The sequence below is a fragment of the Uranotaenia lowii genome, chromosome 3 (genome assembly GCF_029784155.1).
Source record: "Uranotaenia lowii strain MFRU-FL chromosome 3, ASM2978415v1, whole genome shotgun sequence".
NCBI lineage: Eukaryota > Metazoa > Arthropoda > Insecta > Diptera > Culicidae > Uranotaenia > Uranotaenia lowii.
The window spans coordinates 101,671,222-101,686,301 of NC_073693.1; the positions used below are offsets into that span (position 1 = coordinate 101,671,222).

At 40.4% G+C, this 15,080-nt stretch overlaps 3 protein-coding genes across 15 annotated transcripts in view; 1 reads left to right on the forward strand and 2 right to left on the reverse strand.

Moving 5' to 3' along the window:
- The window catches only part of LOC129757026 (glucose transporter type 1), an 875,183-nt gene that overhangs the window by 460,579 nt on the left and 399,524 nt on the right, over window positions 1-15,080 (reverse strand). The gene's annotated exons all lie outside the window — the stretch shown is intronic.
- LOC129752468 (uncharacterized) lies at window positions 1,116-7,513 on the reverse strand. The gene is made up of 3 exons (XM_055748245.1): window positions 7,257-7,513; window positions 7,096-7,175; window positions 1,116-7,035 (listed from the first exon to the last, which is right to left on the reverse strand). Exon 3 carries the CDS (start codon window positions 6,759-6,761, stop codon window positions 1,116-1,118), a length of 5,646 nt encoding a protein of 1,881 aa, XP_055604220.1. The 5' UTR covers window positions 6,762-7,035; window positions 7,096-7,175; window positions 7,257-7,513.
- LOC129757024 (uncharacterized) overlaps window positions 10,705-15,080 on the forward strand; it is a 259,813-nt gene continuing 255,437 nt past the window's right edge. For both annotated transcript variants that reach the window (XM_055754109.1, XM_055754110.1), the window contains exon 1: window positions 10,705-11,139. The gene's annotated coding sequence lies outside the window, so the exon portion shown is untranslated. The remainder of the gene's footprint in view (window positions 11,140-15,080) is intronic.

Here is a 15,080-nt window from a genome sequence, read left to right on the forward strand (position 1 = left end):
ATTGCCCGGATTCGCCCGATTCGGATATGTCTGGAAAAAATTCTGGCATCTTTAATTGCTACAAATTAAAAGAGTTATAAAATCTTGTTTTATATCAACTTTGCAATAATGCTGCTTATTTTGAAGAAATAATCACAAAAAAAAATAAATTTGAATGGTCTTCTGTGTTTAACCATTGAATCTAAATTGTAAGTCAGTGAAATTTCATACAAGTTTAATACAATTTTTACAGACTTATTGGTGAATGTCATCTTCTTTAAGTAAGAACATTTCTAGTTTTGAAAATCATTGTTGCAAGATGCAACGAAAAGATAGACGGTTTTCCGATTTTATAACGTGTATTACAACTAGCGTTAAAAAATTCCTATCGTGAGAGATTATAATTATAAAATGATATAAGTATTTCGTTATTTTGTTGTTGTGCATATTGTTGTTGTTTTTTTACATGAATATTTTTTGTAAATATTGATTATTTTAACTGTAGATATGATAGACTTACGTTTAGTGTCCCTTCAGTGTATCGTTACAGGATCGGATGTGGGAATACTGTAACAAGTTTTTAGGTTAGGTTTTTGGTTAACACTTTTTGTACTTCACCTTTGTTACCTGTTTCTTGAGTGTTTGGTACTTATTTTTAATATTAGACGCTTAAGGCACTCTTCTCTTTTTTGTTTCCAGAACAGCAGCTGTAGCACAAATATCAAATTTGAAACTTATCTAGTCTAAACTGTGATTGCATATATCAAGCATTGCATGTATCTACTAACCTACGCTTACTATCCGTACTATTAGTTTGTAAGGATTACCACCGTACTATTAGATGTAAGATTCACAATAACCGCAATAGGCTTCACTTATTGCAAACTAGAACGTACTATTAGCTTTATTATATTATAAATTAGTAATAATTATCGAATTCTCGGGCGAACACGTTTTTTCAGTCGATAGTTTTCAGTTCACTGTTTTTCTATCCGCTATCACTGACGTTTCGTGCGGACAAGGTGTGATACAGCGGTACCTACCGTCGCTGTGGTTGAGTGTGTTGGTGCGGCGCGACCCAGTGCGAAAAAACGGTTTAACACATGGTTGCGACACTCCCCCGCAGTACTTCGAGGTTACTGCTCCGAAGTACTCACGTTTGCACCGACGTCCAACACCGCGATCTTCACGGCTGGTCTCTCAAGAACTCCAGTTGCAGTCTGCACCAGTGCACGACGAACCTGTCCATCCTTGGACCGGATTGCATGTACCACCCGACCTTTCGGCCAGCAGTTCCTTGGCAGTGTCTCGTCCACGATGATAACGATGTCTCCTTCCTCAATCGGCTTGGCACGGTTAAACCATTTTGTCCTTCGTGTGAGTGTGGGCAGGTATTCCTCTACCCAACGCCGCCAGAACCGGTTGGCGTAGACCTGCGACATTCTCCAGGTGTGCTTCAGAGCGTAGCTGCTGTCGTCATATGCGATCGGGGGCTTTGAACCGTCTGACGACCCGATCAAAAGGTGATTCGGAGTGAGCGCTTGCGATAGCTCGTCGTCTAGCGGTAGTTCGGTTAGTGGTCGAGAATTAACGGTAAGCTCGATCTCCGTAAGCGTGTTCCGTAATATCTCGTCTGTGGGTGTGCGGGTGAGTTGTAGGTGCTTGAGGGATTTCTTCACGGACTGAACTAGGCGTTCCCAGGCTCCGCCGAAGTGTGGTGACGCCGGAGGGTTGAACGTCCATTTCGTATCAGTGGTGACGAAGTGTTCCATCAACTTGTCCTGGTTCACTTGCTGCAGGGCTTCCTTCAGTTCGCGGCTGGCTCCGATGAAGTTGGTGCCTCGATCGCTGATGATCTGAACCGGGGCACCTCTCCTGGCGATGAAGTTTCGTATGGCGAGAATGCATGAGTCGGTGGTGAGGCTGTGTGCGACTTCGAGGTGTACTGCTCGCACAGTTAGACAGGTTATGAGTACACCCCATCGTTTCTCGGTCCTCCTACCGATAACTACGTGCATCGGTCCGAAGTAGTCGATACCAACGTAGGAAAATGGACGGCAAAATGGCTGTAGGCGTCCAACCGATAGGCCAGACATCTCGGGGGCTTCTGGTTTTGCTCGAAGAATCTTGCAGTGCTGGCATCGGTCACGGACACGGTTATAGACCGATTTCAATGCCGGAACGTAGAATCTGCGGCGGATTTCGTTGAGCGTTGACTGGTGATTCATGTGGCAGAACTTTTGATGAACGCTGGCTATGATAAGGTCCGTAACCAGATGTCGCTTCGGAAGCAGTATCGGATGCTTCGTGCATTCCTCCACATGCGCACATTCGTCGATCCGACCATTCATTCGCAGCAAACCATCTTCGGCTAGGAACGGACTCAGCTTGTACAGCGAGCTACGCTTCGGCAACACGTTCTTCCACGACACCGGCTTCGGCTTCTGCAGCAGAGCTTTCTCCTCGGCGAACTCAGCATCTTGCACCGATATGAGGATGAACATCTCCGCTTTTCTCAGCTCCTCTTGCGTTAGCGGTCCAGTAATGATGGGCTCCTTCGACCGCCCCCGACGTAGATTCGACGGAAATCGTTGAATGAAGGCAACGTGTCGAAGAAGACGGTTCCATCTCGAAAAATCTTCCCACCGGAATAGAGCGCGTTCGACGGAATGGTGCTGCACATGCGCCCGTATCTCCTCTGCGGTATGATCGAACTTGGACTCGATGACTGGCCATCCCTCTTTCGGTCCCCACAGGAACTCCGGAGCACGGAACCAGCGACTGCTAGGAGAAAGATCCGGGAGATTCTGCCACTTTGTTGCATCGTCAGCGACGTTCAGCTTCGTCGGAACCCAGTTCCATTCCGATGATTCCGTCAACTCCAACATTTCACTGATCCGTACCGCAACAAACTGATGATATTTCCGGTGATCGGAATTCAGCCAACTGAGGACGTTGCGTGAATCCGTCCAGAAGAATCTTTGCGTAGGCTTCAGCTTGTGCGTCTCCATGGCGTCGTTCGCTAGACGGGCACCGATGACTGCTGCCTGTAGTTCTAGTCTGGGAATCGACACGAATCGTAGTGGAGCTACTCTAGTCTTCGCACGGATGAGCGCACACTCAACCTCTCCATCCTCTTCGAACCGCAGATAGGCGACTGCAGCGAAGCCGTTCTCCGACGCATCCACAAACACATGCAGCTGAATCGAATTCCGCTCGCTTATGCTCGTCTTCGATCGGTAACACCTTGGCACGCTGACCGATTCCACTTGCGGGAGGACGCGCAACCAGGTCTGCCATTTCTCGAACTGCTCACTTTTGATGGACTCGTCCCAGCCTACAACACTTCGCCAAATCTCCTGCAACAGTATCTTCAGGAACATTAAGAAGTGCGCCAGTAGTCCCAGCGGATCGTAGATGGTCATCAGCGTGCTTAAGATCTGCCTTTTCGTTGGAACGATGTCACCTTGCAGCAGCTCGGCGTTGACTCTCGGAGGAATTTTGTAGGTAAACGTATCAGTCGCTGTACACCACCACATGCCATGAACCTTCTCCGTGGCCATCTCGCCCGAAAGATTCAAACTCTTCTCCCCGGGACTCGCATCCAACTCCTGCAGCACTCGATTCGAATTTGATAGCCAGTTCCGGATCTCAAAGCCCGCTTCTGCGTGGACGTGCCGGACATCTTTCGCCAACTTTATCGCCTCTTCTTCCGTCTCTACGCTTGACAGCATATCGTCGACGTAGTGCTCCTTCACGATTGCTTCTACCGCTCGTGGAAACTCATCCTGGAACCGCTCCGCGTTGTAGTTCTTCACGTACTGCGCAGTACTTGGTGAACACGTCGCTCCGAAGGTCATCACTTTCGTAACGTAGACGTCTGGGCTGCGATCTTGCTCGCCGTCCCGCCATAGGAATCTCAAGCACTGTTGATCGAACCAGTTCATCAAGATCTGCAGAAACATCTCCCGAATGTCGCCGGTGATGGCTATACGGAACTCCCGGAAACGTTGTAGAACGAAGACCAAAGAGGTGAGATGATCAGGTCCCGTTAATAGAAATGAATTCAGGCAGAGTCCTAAGACTTTAGCTGCTGCGTCCCAAACCAAGCGCATCTTTTTCGGTTTATTTGGGTTGACAACCGGAAAGATTGGAAGATACCAAACCCGATCGAATTTCTCGGCTAACTGGTTCTTCGTCAGCTTCTCGATGTACCCGGCTCGTTCGTAATCCCGAATCTTCTCCTTCACCGCTTCAGCCAACGCCGGGTCCCGCTGCATTCGCTTCTTCAAACAGATCAGCCGTCTCATCGCCATCGGTTTGCTGTCCGGCAGTCGAACATCGTCACACCGCCAAAGCAGTCCGGTTTCCATTCGCTTGCCCTTCACACGCGTCAACGATTTCAGCAACTGCTCCGCTCGCTCGTCGTCCTTCGATAAGAGAGGTTTAACGGAACTCATTACTCCCGTGCTGTCTAGGGACATGTACGTTTTCACCATGTTATGAAGATCCGCGTCACTTTGCTCGCAGCACGGACACACGTGAATACTGTGGTGCGCTGTGAAGTTCGTCGTTGGATGAGATGTCGTAGAGCATGGTCCGAACACTATCCATCCTAGGCGTGTTCTAGCGGCAATCGGTTCGTCTTTGCCACCTTCCCTGCTGTCCAACGCCTGACCCAAACGGCAGTTATCTATACCGATGAGTATCCGCGGCCGAACGTTGTGATAAGAATCCGCTGATACGCCGTCCAGGTGCTCATACTCGGATGCTAGCTTTGCCATCTTCAACGTCTGCTGCGGTAGCGACAGATTCTCCACCGTGTGGACTTTCGACAGTCGGTATTTCTCTCCACCGCGCGTTCCGGAAATGTCCAGAGGTAACATCACGGACTTCATCTCCTGTCGTTGATGATCTCCCGTCCAGCCTAGGCACAACGGATACGACTCTCCGTCCAGCTCCAACTCGTCTAGTAAGCTGTGCTCCATCAGCGTCGCCGATGAGCCTTCGTCCAAAAATGCGACAGTGCGAACGAGCTTGCCTCGTCCGTGTAGGATGACTGGAACGTAGCGGAAGAGAATCTTGCTGACGTAACTGACGTGAGTGTTGCACTGTTCGACAGGTGTTTCTGCCGCGCCTTGGGAATTCACCGTTGAGGAATTTTCTGCTCGCTGGTATCTGGAATCATCATGTAGCAGCTCATGATGCATGTATGAACAGCCGTTTCTTCCGCAAGCTTGCTTCACTGCGCACGCTCCGAAATGCTTCGCCAGACACTTCCGGCACAACTTGTTCTGCTTCTGCGCTGCCCATCTTGCCCCGATATCCAGGTCTTGAAACTTCCTGCATGATCCCACACTGCTACATCCTCCTTGGCAAATGACACACTGTTTCGACGCTGCTGGCTTCGTTGTATTTCTGGGGTACGTCGTAGAGGCCGTCGATCCTGCCGCCGCTTGACTGGAGCTGGATTGGAGGTGAACATGAACTTCCTCCTTCCGTATACGCTTCTCAGGCTTGCTAGCGTACGCACTGATCGTTGATGGAATCGTTACCACGCATGCCGCTTCCACGAGTATCTCCAACCATTTGCTGAAGTCATCGAGTGTCACCGCCTGTAACGTTGAACGATGTTTCGCCCAGTCGAGCTTCACGGTTGATGGTAGTCTTTCGACGAGCTCTTGAAGAAGTGCCACGTTGCACAAGTGCTCGTTTAGTCCACTTGCCACGATCGTCGCACACATGTTCTGGACTGCAACACCGAAATCGATCAGAGTTCCTAACTTCTCCGTCTTCGGCGATGGCATTTCCCGAATCTTGCAGACTAGCGAGTGGACGATAACTTCCGGCCGCCCGTACAGCGTTTTTAACGTCCTAATGACACCTGCAAGTCCCGCTGGATGCAGTAACCGGCTTCGAACGGTCTCGAGGGCTCTCCCCTTCAGGCTACGCTGGAGTCGAAGAAGGTTTTCTTCGTCGCTGAAACCGCACATCCTGGTACTGCTTTCGTACGTCGAAATAAAAAGAGGCCACTCTTCCGGATTGCCCGAAAACGTAGGCAGCTCTTTCGTCACTGCGTGCCGCGCGGCCAGTTGACTTCGGCTGAGCTCGTTGGGATCGGAATCGGATACGTTTGATCGACTTCTGTTGATTTCCATCGCCCGAATTCGCTCCTCAAGAGTCCTCGTTTGCTGATCCTGCTTCTTCGACATCTCCGCGAGCTGCTTTTCCATTTTCTCCATCGCCATTTTCACTTCATTCGATGACCGGTTGTTCGTTCCTCCTACAGTTGTCGAATTTGCAGACGGTGGAGCGGTCGGAATGCTCAACTCCTCGCGAATTTCTCTCTCTCTGGCTTCCATACGACGATCAAACTGGATCTTGAGATCTGTCACCACAGACTCCAACTGACGATCCTTTTCTGTAAGCAGCGCCTGGTACGTACGCTGCTGTTCTTCAAACTTTGCCTGCATCTGGTCCAACTTCTTCTGGAATTCGCTGAGTTGTTTAGCTTGCTCTTGTTCGCCCGTCAATTTTGGACCCGTTCCATTTCCTGCAGGATTGATGTTGACCGATGAGATTTGATCTGTCCGTTTTGCCACGCACGCTGAACAACTCCAATCTACCTCCTCGATGTCTTCATTCACACCCACGCACTTGAAATGGAACCACGATCCACAATCGTCGCAGCTAACCATCCGACTATCGTCCGGATCCCGGCACATACCACAACTCACACTTGGCTTCTTTGGCGCCATAATTCCAGCTTCCCCGATCACCATAAACGAATTTTTTAAAATGTTGCAAGATGCAACGAAAAGATAGACGGTTTTCCGATTTTATAACGTGTATTACAACTAGCGTTAAAAAATTCCTATCGTGAGAGATTATAATTATAAAATGATATAAGTATTTCGTTATTTTGTTGTTGTGCATATTGTTGTTGTTTTTTTACATGAATATTTTTTGTAAATATTGATTATTTTAACTGTAGATATGATAGACTTACGTTTAGTGTCCCTTCAGTGTATCGTTACAGGATCGGATGTGGGAATACTGTAACAAGTTTTTAGGTTAGGTTTTTGGTTAACACTTTTTGTACTTCACCTTTGTTACCTGTTTCTTGAGTGTTTGGTACTTATTTTTAATATTAGACGCTTAAGGCACTCTTCTCTTTTTTGTTTCCAGAACAGCAGCTGTAGCACAAATATCAAATTTGAAACTTATCTAGTCTAAACTGTGATTGCATATATCAAGCATTGCATGTATCTACTAACCTACGCTTACTATCCGTACTATTAGTTTGTAAGGATTACCACCGTACTATTAGATGTAAGATTCACAATAACCGCAATAGGCTTCACTTATTGCAAACTAGAACGTACTATTAGCTTTATTATATTATAAATTAGTAATAATTATCGAATTCTCGGGCGAACACGTTTTTTCAGTCGATAGTTTTCAGTTCACTGTTTTTCTATCCGCTATCACTGACGTTTCGTGCGGACAAGGTGTGATACAGCGGTACCTACCGTCGCTGTGGTTGAGTGTGTTGGTGCGGCGCGACCCAGTGCGAAAAAACGGTTTAACACATGGTTGCGACAATCATAGATAGTTAAAAAAGATTAGAAAAAAATGACAGGAGCTGAAAATTATCGAGGAGAGATTTTTTCATCAAGCACTGACCAACTATTTTGAAGTGGTATGATCGGAGAGCATTGAGTCTAACACAAATGATTTTTCAGAAAAAAACGGGACATTTTGATGAAAAAGCGGGACGGCGGGACATGCCCGCTTTTGCGGGACGCGTGGCAACCCTAAGTAAAAACCAAATAAAGTATCAATATTGATATTTCAGGTTTATTTAGGCCTATATTCATCATTTCGAGGTAGTTTTCCAATACAGTTTTGTTAAAGTTCACGCTGCAGAAAGCTTTTCCGGATTTGCTTAAAATCACCAGCAGCAAGAATGTACAATTGCCAAAACTCCTACTCATCTCAACTTCCGACTCAAATGCAAATCATACCAATAATACTGCTAACCGTCTGGGCCATCAAGTTCCATCGGAAAGTACAACATTATTCTGATTATCGGTCCAAGAAATCCACTATTAGTGACCTTGATGCAATTCTTATTTTTTGTTTTAGTGATCCTAGAATTTCCAAGGCGTTCACACGGTACCAAAATCATCCAGCACACCTGAATTGATCCCGGATATTCAAAAATGGGCAGAAAATTCGGTTTAATGGCAAGATAGTGCAGCCATCTTTGACTTAAAAATAAAGAAATAGTGCTTGACTATTTAAAAACATTAATAGGTATTATTGAATTTAAAGCCTGTTTTTTTTACTCATATTTAGCCTCAAACCTATGTTTCATAATTTTGCATCATACTAATGAATGTTTATAAAAAAATCAAGCAGTTTTATAAAGTATTATAGCTCAAATATCAAATTTCGTAGCGCTAGAGGAGCATCTTAAAAACCTTTAAAAAACTTTGGAATTCTGGAAATCTTCTTAAAATGCAGTTATCTATTCAAATAATTTGTAGAAGAATTATTATTCACTTTTACACAGGAAATTTTTAGAAATAATCTTGTTTTTGTTGAAAAACACAAGTGGTACTATTCTTATTTCGTACCCTTTTTTCACATTTTTGGTCCTCAACGCCAACTGCTACGTCCAAAAAAAGTAAACTTATGCTTGATTTATCCGTTAAACAATTCAAAACAAATTGTAGAAGAAAATTTTGGTGATTTACAATCATTCATATTTTACCAAGTAAAACACATAGTGGTACTATTCTTACTCCACTCACTGTATAAGATCATGAAAAAATGTTGCAGGGCCAAAGGCTGATAGGCCGAAAGATGTTAAGCCGAAGGTCGCTAGGCCGAATGAATGTTCGGCCGAATAGTACAATAGGCCAAATGGGACACTTGGCCGAAGGTTATTTGGACTCATTTTTTTTTGGCCAAATGGTCATCAGACCGAATTGTCATCAGAGGACGAATGTATGGCCAAATAGATACTAGGAAGAAAAGTCATTTCAAATTTTTGAGACACTAACAATTGCACAGTTGTTATTGGGCTTTAAAGGAACCCAAATCCGTTTGATACTTGTTTGACCCGATTCTGACCAGTCTAATGCACACTGAAACAAAACTTATCCGAAATTCACAAAACTTTGCCACCCGTGTTCTCGATTTTCAGATATTCAACATTTTTAAAATGCAATAACTTTGGACTATAGAGTCTTCAAAAAATAACAAAATACTCATTGAAGATATTTTACTAAATCTATTGATTGGTGTTATTGATGCTTTGAAAAAAATATGAAAATACACATACATTTATGATTATATGCCCTCATCATTATGTAGACAATTTTACGCACGAGCCAATTAAAACCCTAATGAAATATTCCAACATCCTGAGATATTAAAGAATAAAAATTTAGTGGTCTTCTGTCGTTCCGTTACGGAAGCACTCGGCGATAAAATTCTTTTTATAAAGATGGCTGGAATTGTCTAGTAGGCCAAAACGTAAATTGTTATTATTTGATTCGATAATCACCGAAAAAATCAACTTAAAATGTTAAAAAATATTTTTTATGGATTTTATTTGAAAGAAATCATTGGCAGTGATGTTAGTTGAATTGGTTGTTTTTCAATGCAAAAATATACCCCTTTTCCTTATAAGATACAAAATTAAGGTCCAAGAGTTTCTCTTATAGAAATTTAAATTGGCACACTCAACGTAGGTAGGTTGATTCCACTGATGAAACAAAAATGATGTTGATTTTTCAGAACAAAATATTAATCCCACACAAATCTTAAAGTTCAAATTTACTCCTGTGAACTTTACTTAAAAAAATATCTGCAAAAATCATGGATAAGTTTTGAACCAAAACAAAACTTTAAACTAAAAGCTAACTTTAAACTAAATTTTGCTGTTCCTTAAAGTTTACCTTTCTTTTAATTTCTACTCAAACTTTGCACCATTCCACTAAACCCGAGCTGCAGGGTGGGTGTGTCTCTTCCGTAGAAATTGCAAACCTGCTATTGCAATTAGAATGATTGGAATGTTGTTGCAGCTACATAGCTTATACCTGGTAACTTGACACGATAGCAAGCTAACGAAACGCAAAGGTATCGGAAAACAAACGCCATAATTTGTTCACCCGTTTACTAATTGCACTGACATTTCGTTCGTTCATTTGTTCGCTTTACACAATTAGTTAATCCATAAATGATACAGCACGACATTCTGACGTCGGAACGCTATCCATCGCTTTTGTGAATCACAGATGATCATTTGAGAAACTTACAAAGGTAGGTACATAAGATGTTTAACATTGTTACAGAACCATACGCTCTATTATATGGTAGATCTAAAGTAGAATAATTAAACTAATATTTAAAGCGAATGATAAGATAAAGAGCGGTAATAAATCACTTATCTCTTCATAAGAGATAGCCAAAACTTCTCTGCGGAGTCTTTTCAGAAATAAGTATGAACGCATTGCTTTCTTCAAAATACCCCAAAATCCTTTATGTAGTCGTTAAATTTGAAAAAAAGGAAAAAAAGGAAAAAAATCCTATCACAGTAATCATAATGCCATAAAAATCCATCACAGTGTTTAGTGTCATCGTTCTTTGGAGACCAAACAACTTTGTTTATTTCTTGGTGCTTAGTTTTTTTTTATTTGCTTTGTATTTTGAGGACGAAGTAACGTCTTTCGGTTGTTTCTGTACGTCGTTATTGGGAAAGAATTTTCGGGAAGGACCCGCACTCCGGAACCCTTCCGAGGAACCACTTTCGGTCCTAACACCAAAACAAACTGTCTATTTATTTTTGTCCCCGGTCGTCGTCGCCGTCGTTTGTTGAACCCATTCGTTCGTTTGTTTTCCGTTCCGAATTTGGAACCCGTGCGTCGTCGTCGTGAGTGCTTCCGTGTTCGTGTTTGTGAGACATTGTGTCCCATGTGACCCATCGGAATAAATCATCCTTTATCAACAGCAATCATAGAAGAGACCTTCTGCTGTTGCCTGTTATATTCCGAACCCATCTGGGGCCTCGTCAGACCCCATCCCATTCTTAGAGCCGGATCCCCGGGGACCCATTCCGAAGAAAGGCTGGGGGAGGACCGAAATCGGGTAAGCACATTATTTGGGATTTGAAAGGTTCGGGAACGACCACTACCAACAACAAGAACATCAGCAACAACAAACAACAGGAAAAGGATTGTGTGAAGGCCTTTCGGCAAGGTCACATTATTGGTCCTGATTCCGCATAATTCAATCATTACCACCAGCACCCGGTTTTGCTGAAAGAATCTCCGAACGAAGGTTTAGAGGCCTGCTTTTGCTATCGACAACTTTGGACAGGTTTTTATTTGCCCTTCGCTAGTGCGTTCCCAAAATGGTTCTTGGGAACAGCCCGTTTTGATGCGTCCTCTATAATCTGATAAACTTTTGGGGTTCGAAAATACCCTCAGTAAGTATTAAAGTTGAACTCCTATTTTCACTTTTCTATTCAACAAATGGATTCAATAGTGGTATCGGAATTCGGAAGATTAAAAAAAATATTTTTTTTTTTTAGAAAGATTTCCCATTAACGACGTGGGTTAAATTAAGTTTAACGTTCGTACAATGACTTCTGAGTTCTGAAACCAAGAATGTAGGAAAAAGATGGTTTGAGGGTTTAACCTTCCGACAATACTCACAATATCAAATGTGTACAAATTATGTTCAAGCAACCAGATTTCAACCTCCAGTCCACAAAAAAAATTAGTTAGAATTTTTGAAGTCATACATCAGTGCCATAGGAAGAACCGCGTCATGGGAAGAGGGGGAGGGCACTGATTTTTTCTTTGATAATTTTGTTGAAAAAATTAAAAAAAATACTAGTTTTTTAATCTTTCAAGTGGTAAACTTTATTTGTGTAACTAAGGTGTGTGTTCGATAAAAATGCAGCACTTTATTTTGTAAATAACTTTTGAATGCATGGATGTGAAGTGAGGCCCATTGATAGAGATTTATAGACGAAACAATCAGGATAATTAGACTTTTTTCTCACTTTCTCTATTCATATTTTAGGTTTGAGCTAGAGAAAACCTTTCACATTGCACGCACTCCATGGAATCAATAGTCTTTACTTTTATTTAAATTCAACCTCACTTTTGGGTCCTCTAGGACTTTTTAAACGGTTTGCCATGTAAACTTTGGTCGAATAGTTGATTTATAGTTGTTTTGGTCTCCCACTGGGATTTTAATGAAATATTCCCGATCCTGCCTAAAAAATGTTGTCATTTAACTTCAGTACTGAACGCTATCTCAAAAACCACTTGACAGATTGTCACCAAACTTTTACCACGTTCACATTACATTACTAGGTAGCTTCTTTGAAAATTTCATCAATTTTCATCGATGCATTTAAAGTTATTCACAAAACAAAGTGTTGCATTTTTTTCGAATACACTCCTTGAGCTTTAAGTAAAAAAAATAGGGAAATTTCTTCATCGGTGTTTAAAATTTTTGAATTTTCTCAAGAGTCTGGAAGATTTAGCTTATTTGATTTGATCATAGAATAACTTTTTTCAAGAAAGCCTTCAACTAAAATAAATACCTTTTCTATGCTTAAATCAAATAAGCTGAATCTACCAAACTTTTGAGCAATTTCATATATTTTAACCATCGATGAACATAAATCAAATTTTTGAAAGTAAGTGAAAGAAATAAATATATTTTGAGGTTCAAAATTCTTACCAACTCGATCCAAATTTAGAATTTTAGTTTGGAATTTGATTTTTTTTATTTTGCTATATAAATGATAGTTACACTGAGAAAAAATCGAATTCCTTGAAAGTTTATTTTAGTGAAGATTACATGTTACTTTATCAGCAAATATTTTAATTTAAAAATCAATTTAAAAATAAAGACTTGCTATGCGTTGCGATTCGAATTTCGTCATCTTGATATTTATATTATATTTTGATTGTTAAACTCATTTACGAGATGAATTTGAACCTGAATTGTAAATATTAATTCAAAAACTGAATATAAAATTCGAATTTTGAATTTGGATATCAAATTTCAATACCATTTTTAAATCAAAATGTTTAAATCAAAAGTTTTTTTATTTGTTTGAATTCCGCATAAGAACTATATTGAAGAAATATGAAATAAAAACTGAGATTGTTTCCTAATTCTCCTATTTTTATATGCTATAAATATTTATCTAAAAAAAATGAATACATATGCGTTTCGTAAAACATGAAACAAATTTTGTATGAAAAGCAAAACCATCCCTCAAACCCCCCTCCCTTCGTTCCTCCGGCCCTGTAATATGTAATTTTGAAAATTTAAAAATTATTATAAATTTGAATTCAAAATCTAATAAAGTTTTCTAAAAATATCAATTATTTTGGATGCAATTTCGATTACGAGAGATTTTAAGATCTCGCAATTTAAAAGTGTAGAAACATATTATTCGAAAAAAAAAACTGATGTACTTCGGAGGTTGAACAAATTTGCTGTTTCTTAATCGATTTTCTTAGATTTTTATTGAAATTTGATGTACTTCCGAGGTACATCAGATATTTTCTGGAAAGAAATACATCGGGCAAGTAACAGCAGAGCTATTCAACATTCTGTTTTTAAATACATAAAAAGAGTTTTAGGTATAATTTTTTACTAAGTACACTTGAGTATAACATAAATATAATGAATCAAATCGCCCCGAAATTTTCCGTGCAACTAAAATATGTTGTTTGTTCGAGTATTAAAGATCACAGAAAATAGTAAATATTAGTTATAGTATCTAAATTCAATAGATCAATAGAATGTATGATAGAACGAAGTCTACCAGCTCTGCTAGTTTTGCATGTTTTTTCTCAGTGTTCAGATTTGGTATGAATACAAGGCTAGTTACATAAATCATATTCCGAATTTGAAATTTGATTTTGAATTCTAACTGTGTTTGTGTTCGTTTATTATATAAAAATAACACCAATTTCAAATTTATATTCCGACTTGGACGACTGAAATTGAAACTGGATAAGACTTGACCGCTGCGAAAACTGTTATAGGGCACCCATTTGTTTTTTCGATACTTTTTGGGTCCCAATGCATCAGTGTAAAGTATGAGATTATTATTATGAGAAGCGTATCAAATTTTAATTTTGTAAAAAAAACTGATGAAAAAGAAATTTTTGAATTTTCTCCCTTCAACATTTAGATAAGCGTGAAATAAAATATTTTTTGAACTGTATTAATTTTCTGTTCTAAAGTTTCTTTTTTCTGATATGAGTAGAAGCTTAGTATTTCCTGATAAAAGTTTCCACCATTAAAAACTAAAAACTCTCAATCCAATTAAAAAAGTTCAAAATGTCAAATTCATGAAATGTGTTCACGAGATTTGATCACTGCCAGTTGTTGCTAACTTTTTAAGTTGATATTTTTCGGTAATTGTCGAATCAAATAATAACAATTTCTTTATGTCAAAATTCTTTGCCAAGGTGGTTTTAAAAAGTAGCGCATTACCTACGCCTAGAAGCTTTTTATGGTTTTATTCTTTTCAAAACCCATTTTAAATATTTTGAACAATATTTTTAATATTACATAGGATATCTTTTTTAGGTATACGTTAGGTACTTGGTTTGTGCACATAAAATTAAGAGAAGGAGAAACATTGGTATATTTTCAATCCGTAAAATTTCCAAATCATAGAGCAGGTGAAGCAAATGGCCAATTATAATTTGAAATCTTACGGCGGACCGGGATCAGATTTTTTTTAAATGTTAGCGAAGCATCACGGCATTTTTGTTTCGACATCACTCAACTGAAAAAGGGAATGTAAAACGAATTCATAAGTTAAAAGAAAATGTAAAATTAGTTCCATTTTGCTTAAATACAAGGTGGATAAAACTTATCAGTCAAAATTGAATAGGTACATCTCTAAATGTTGATCATTTATGAATAATTAAGAAATGAATTGGTTTCAACTTTTTGCGAATATTAATTCTTACTACCAGAAACATCATTTCTTGCCTTTTAAAAAAAAAAAAAAAGTTTTAAAGGCCTTTCTCTGATTCGTA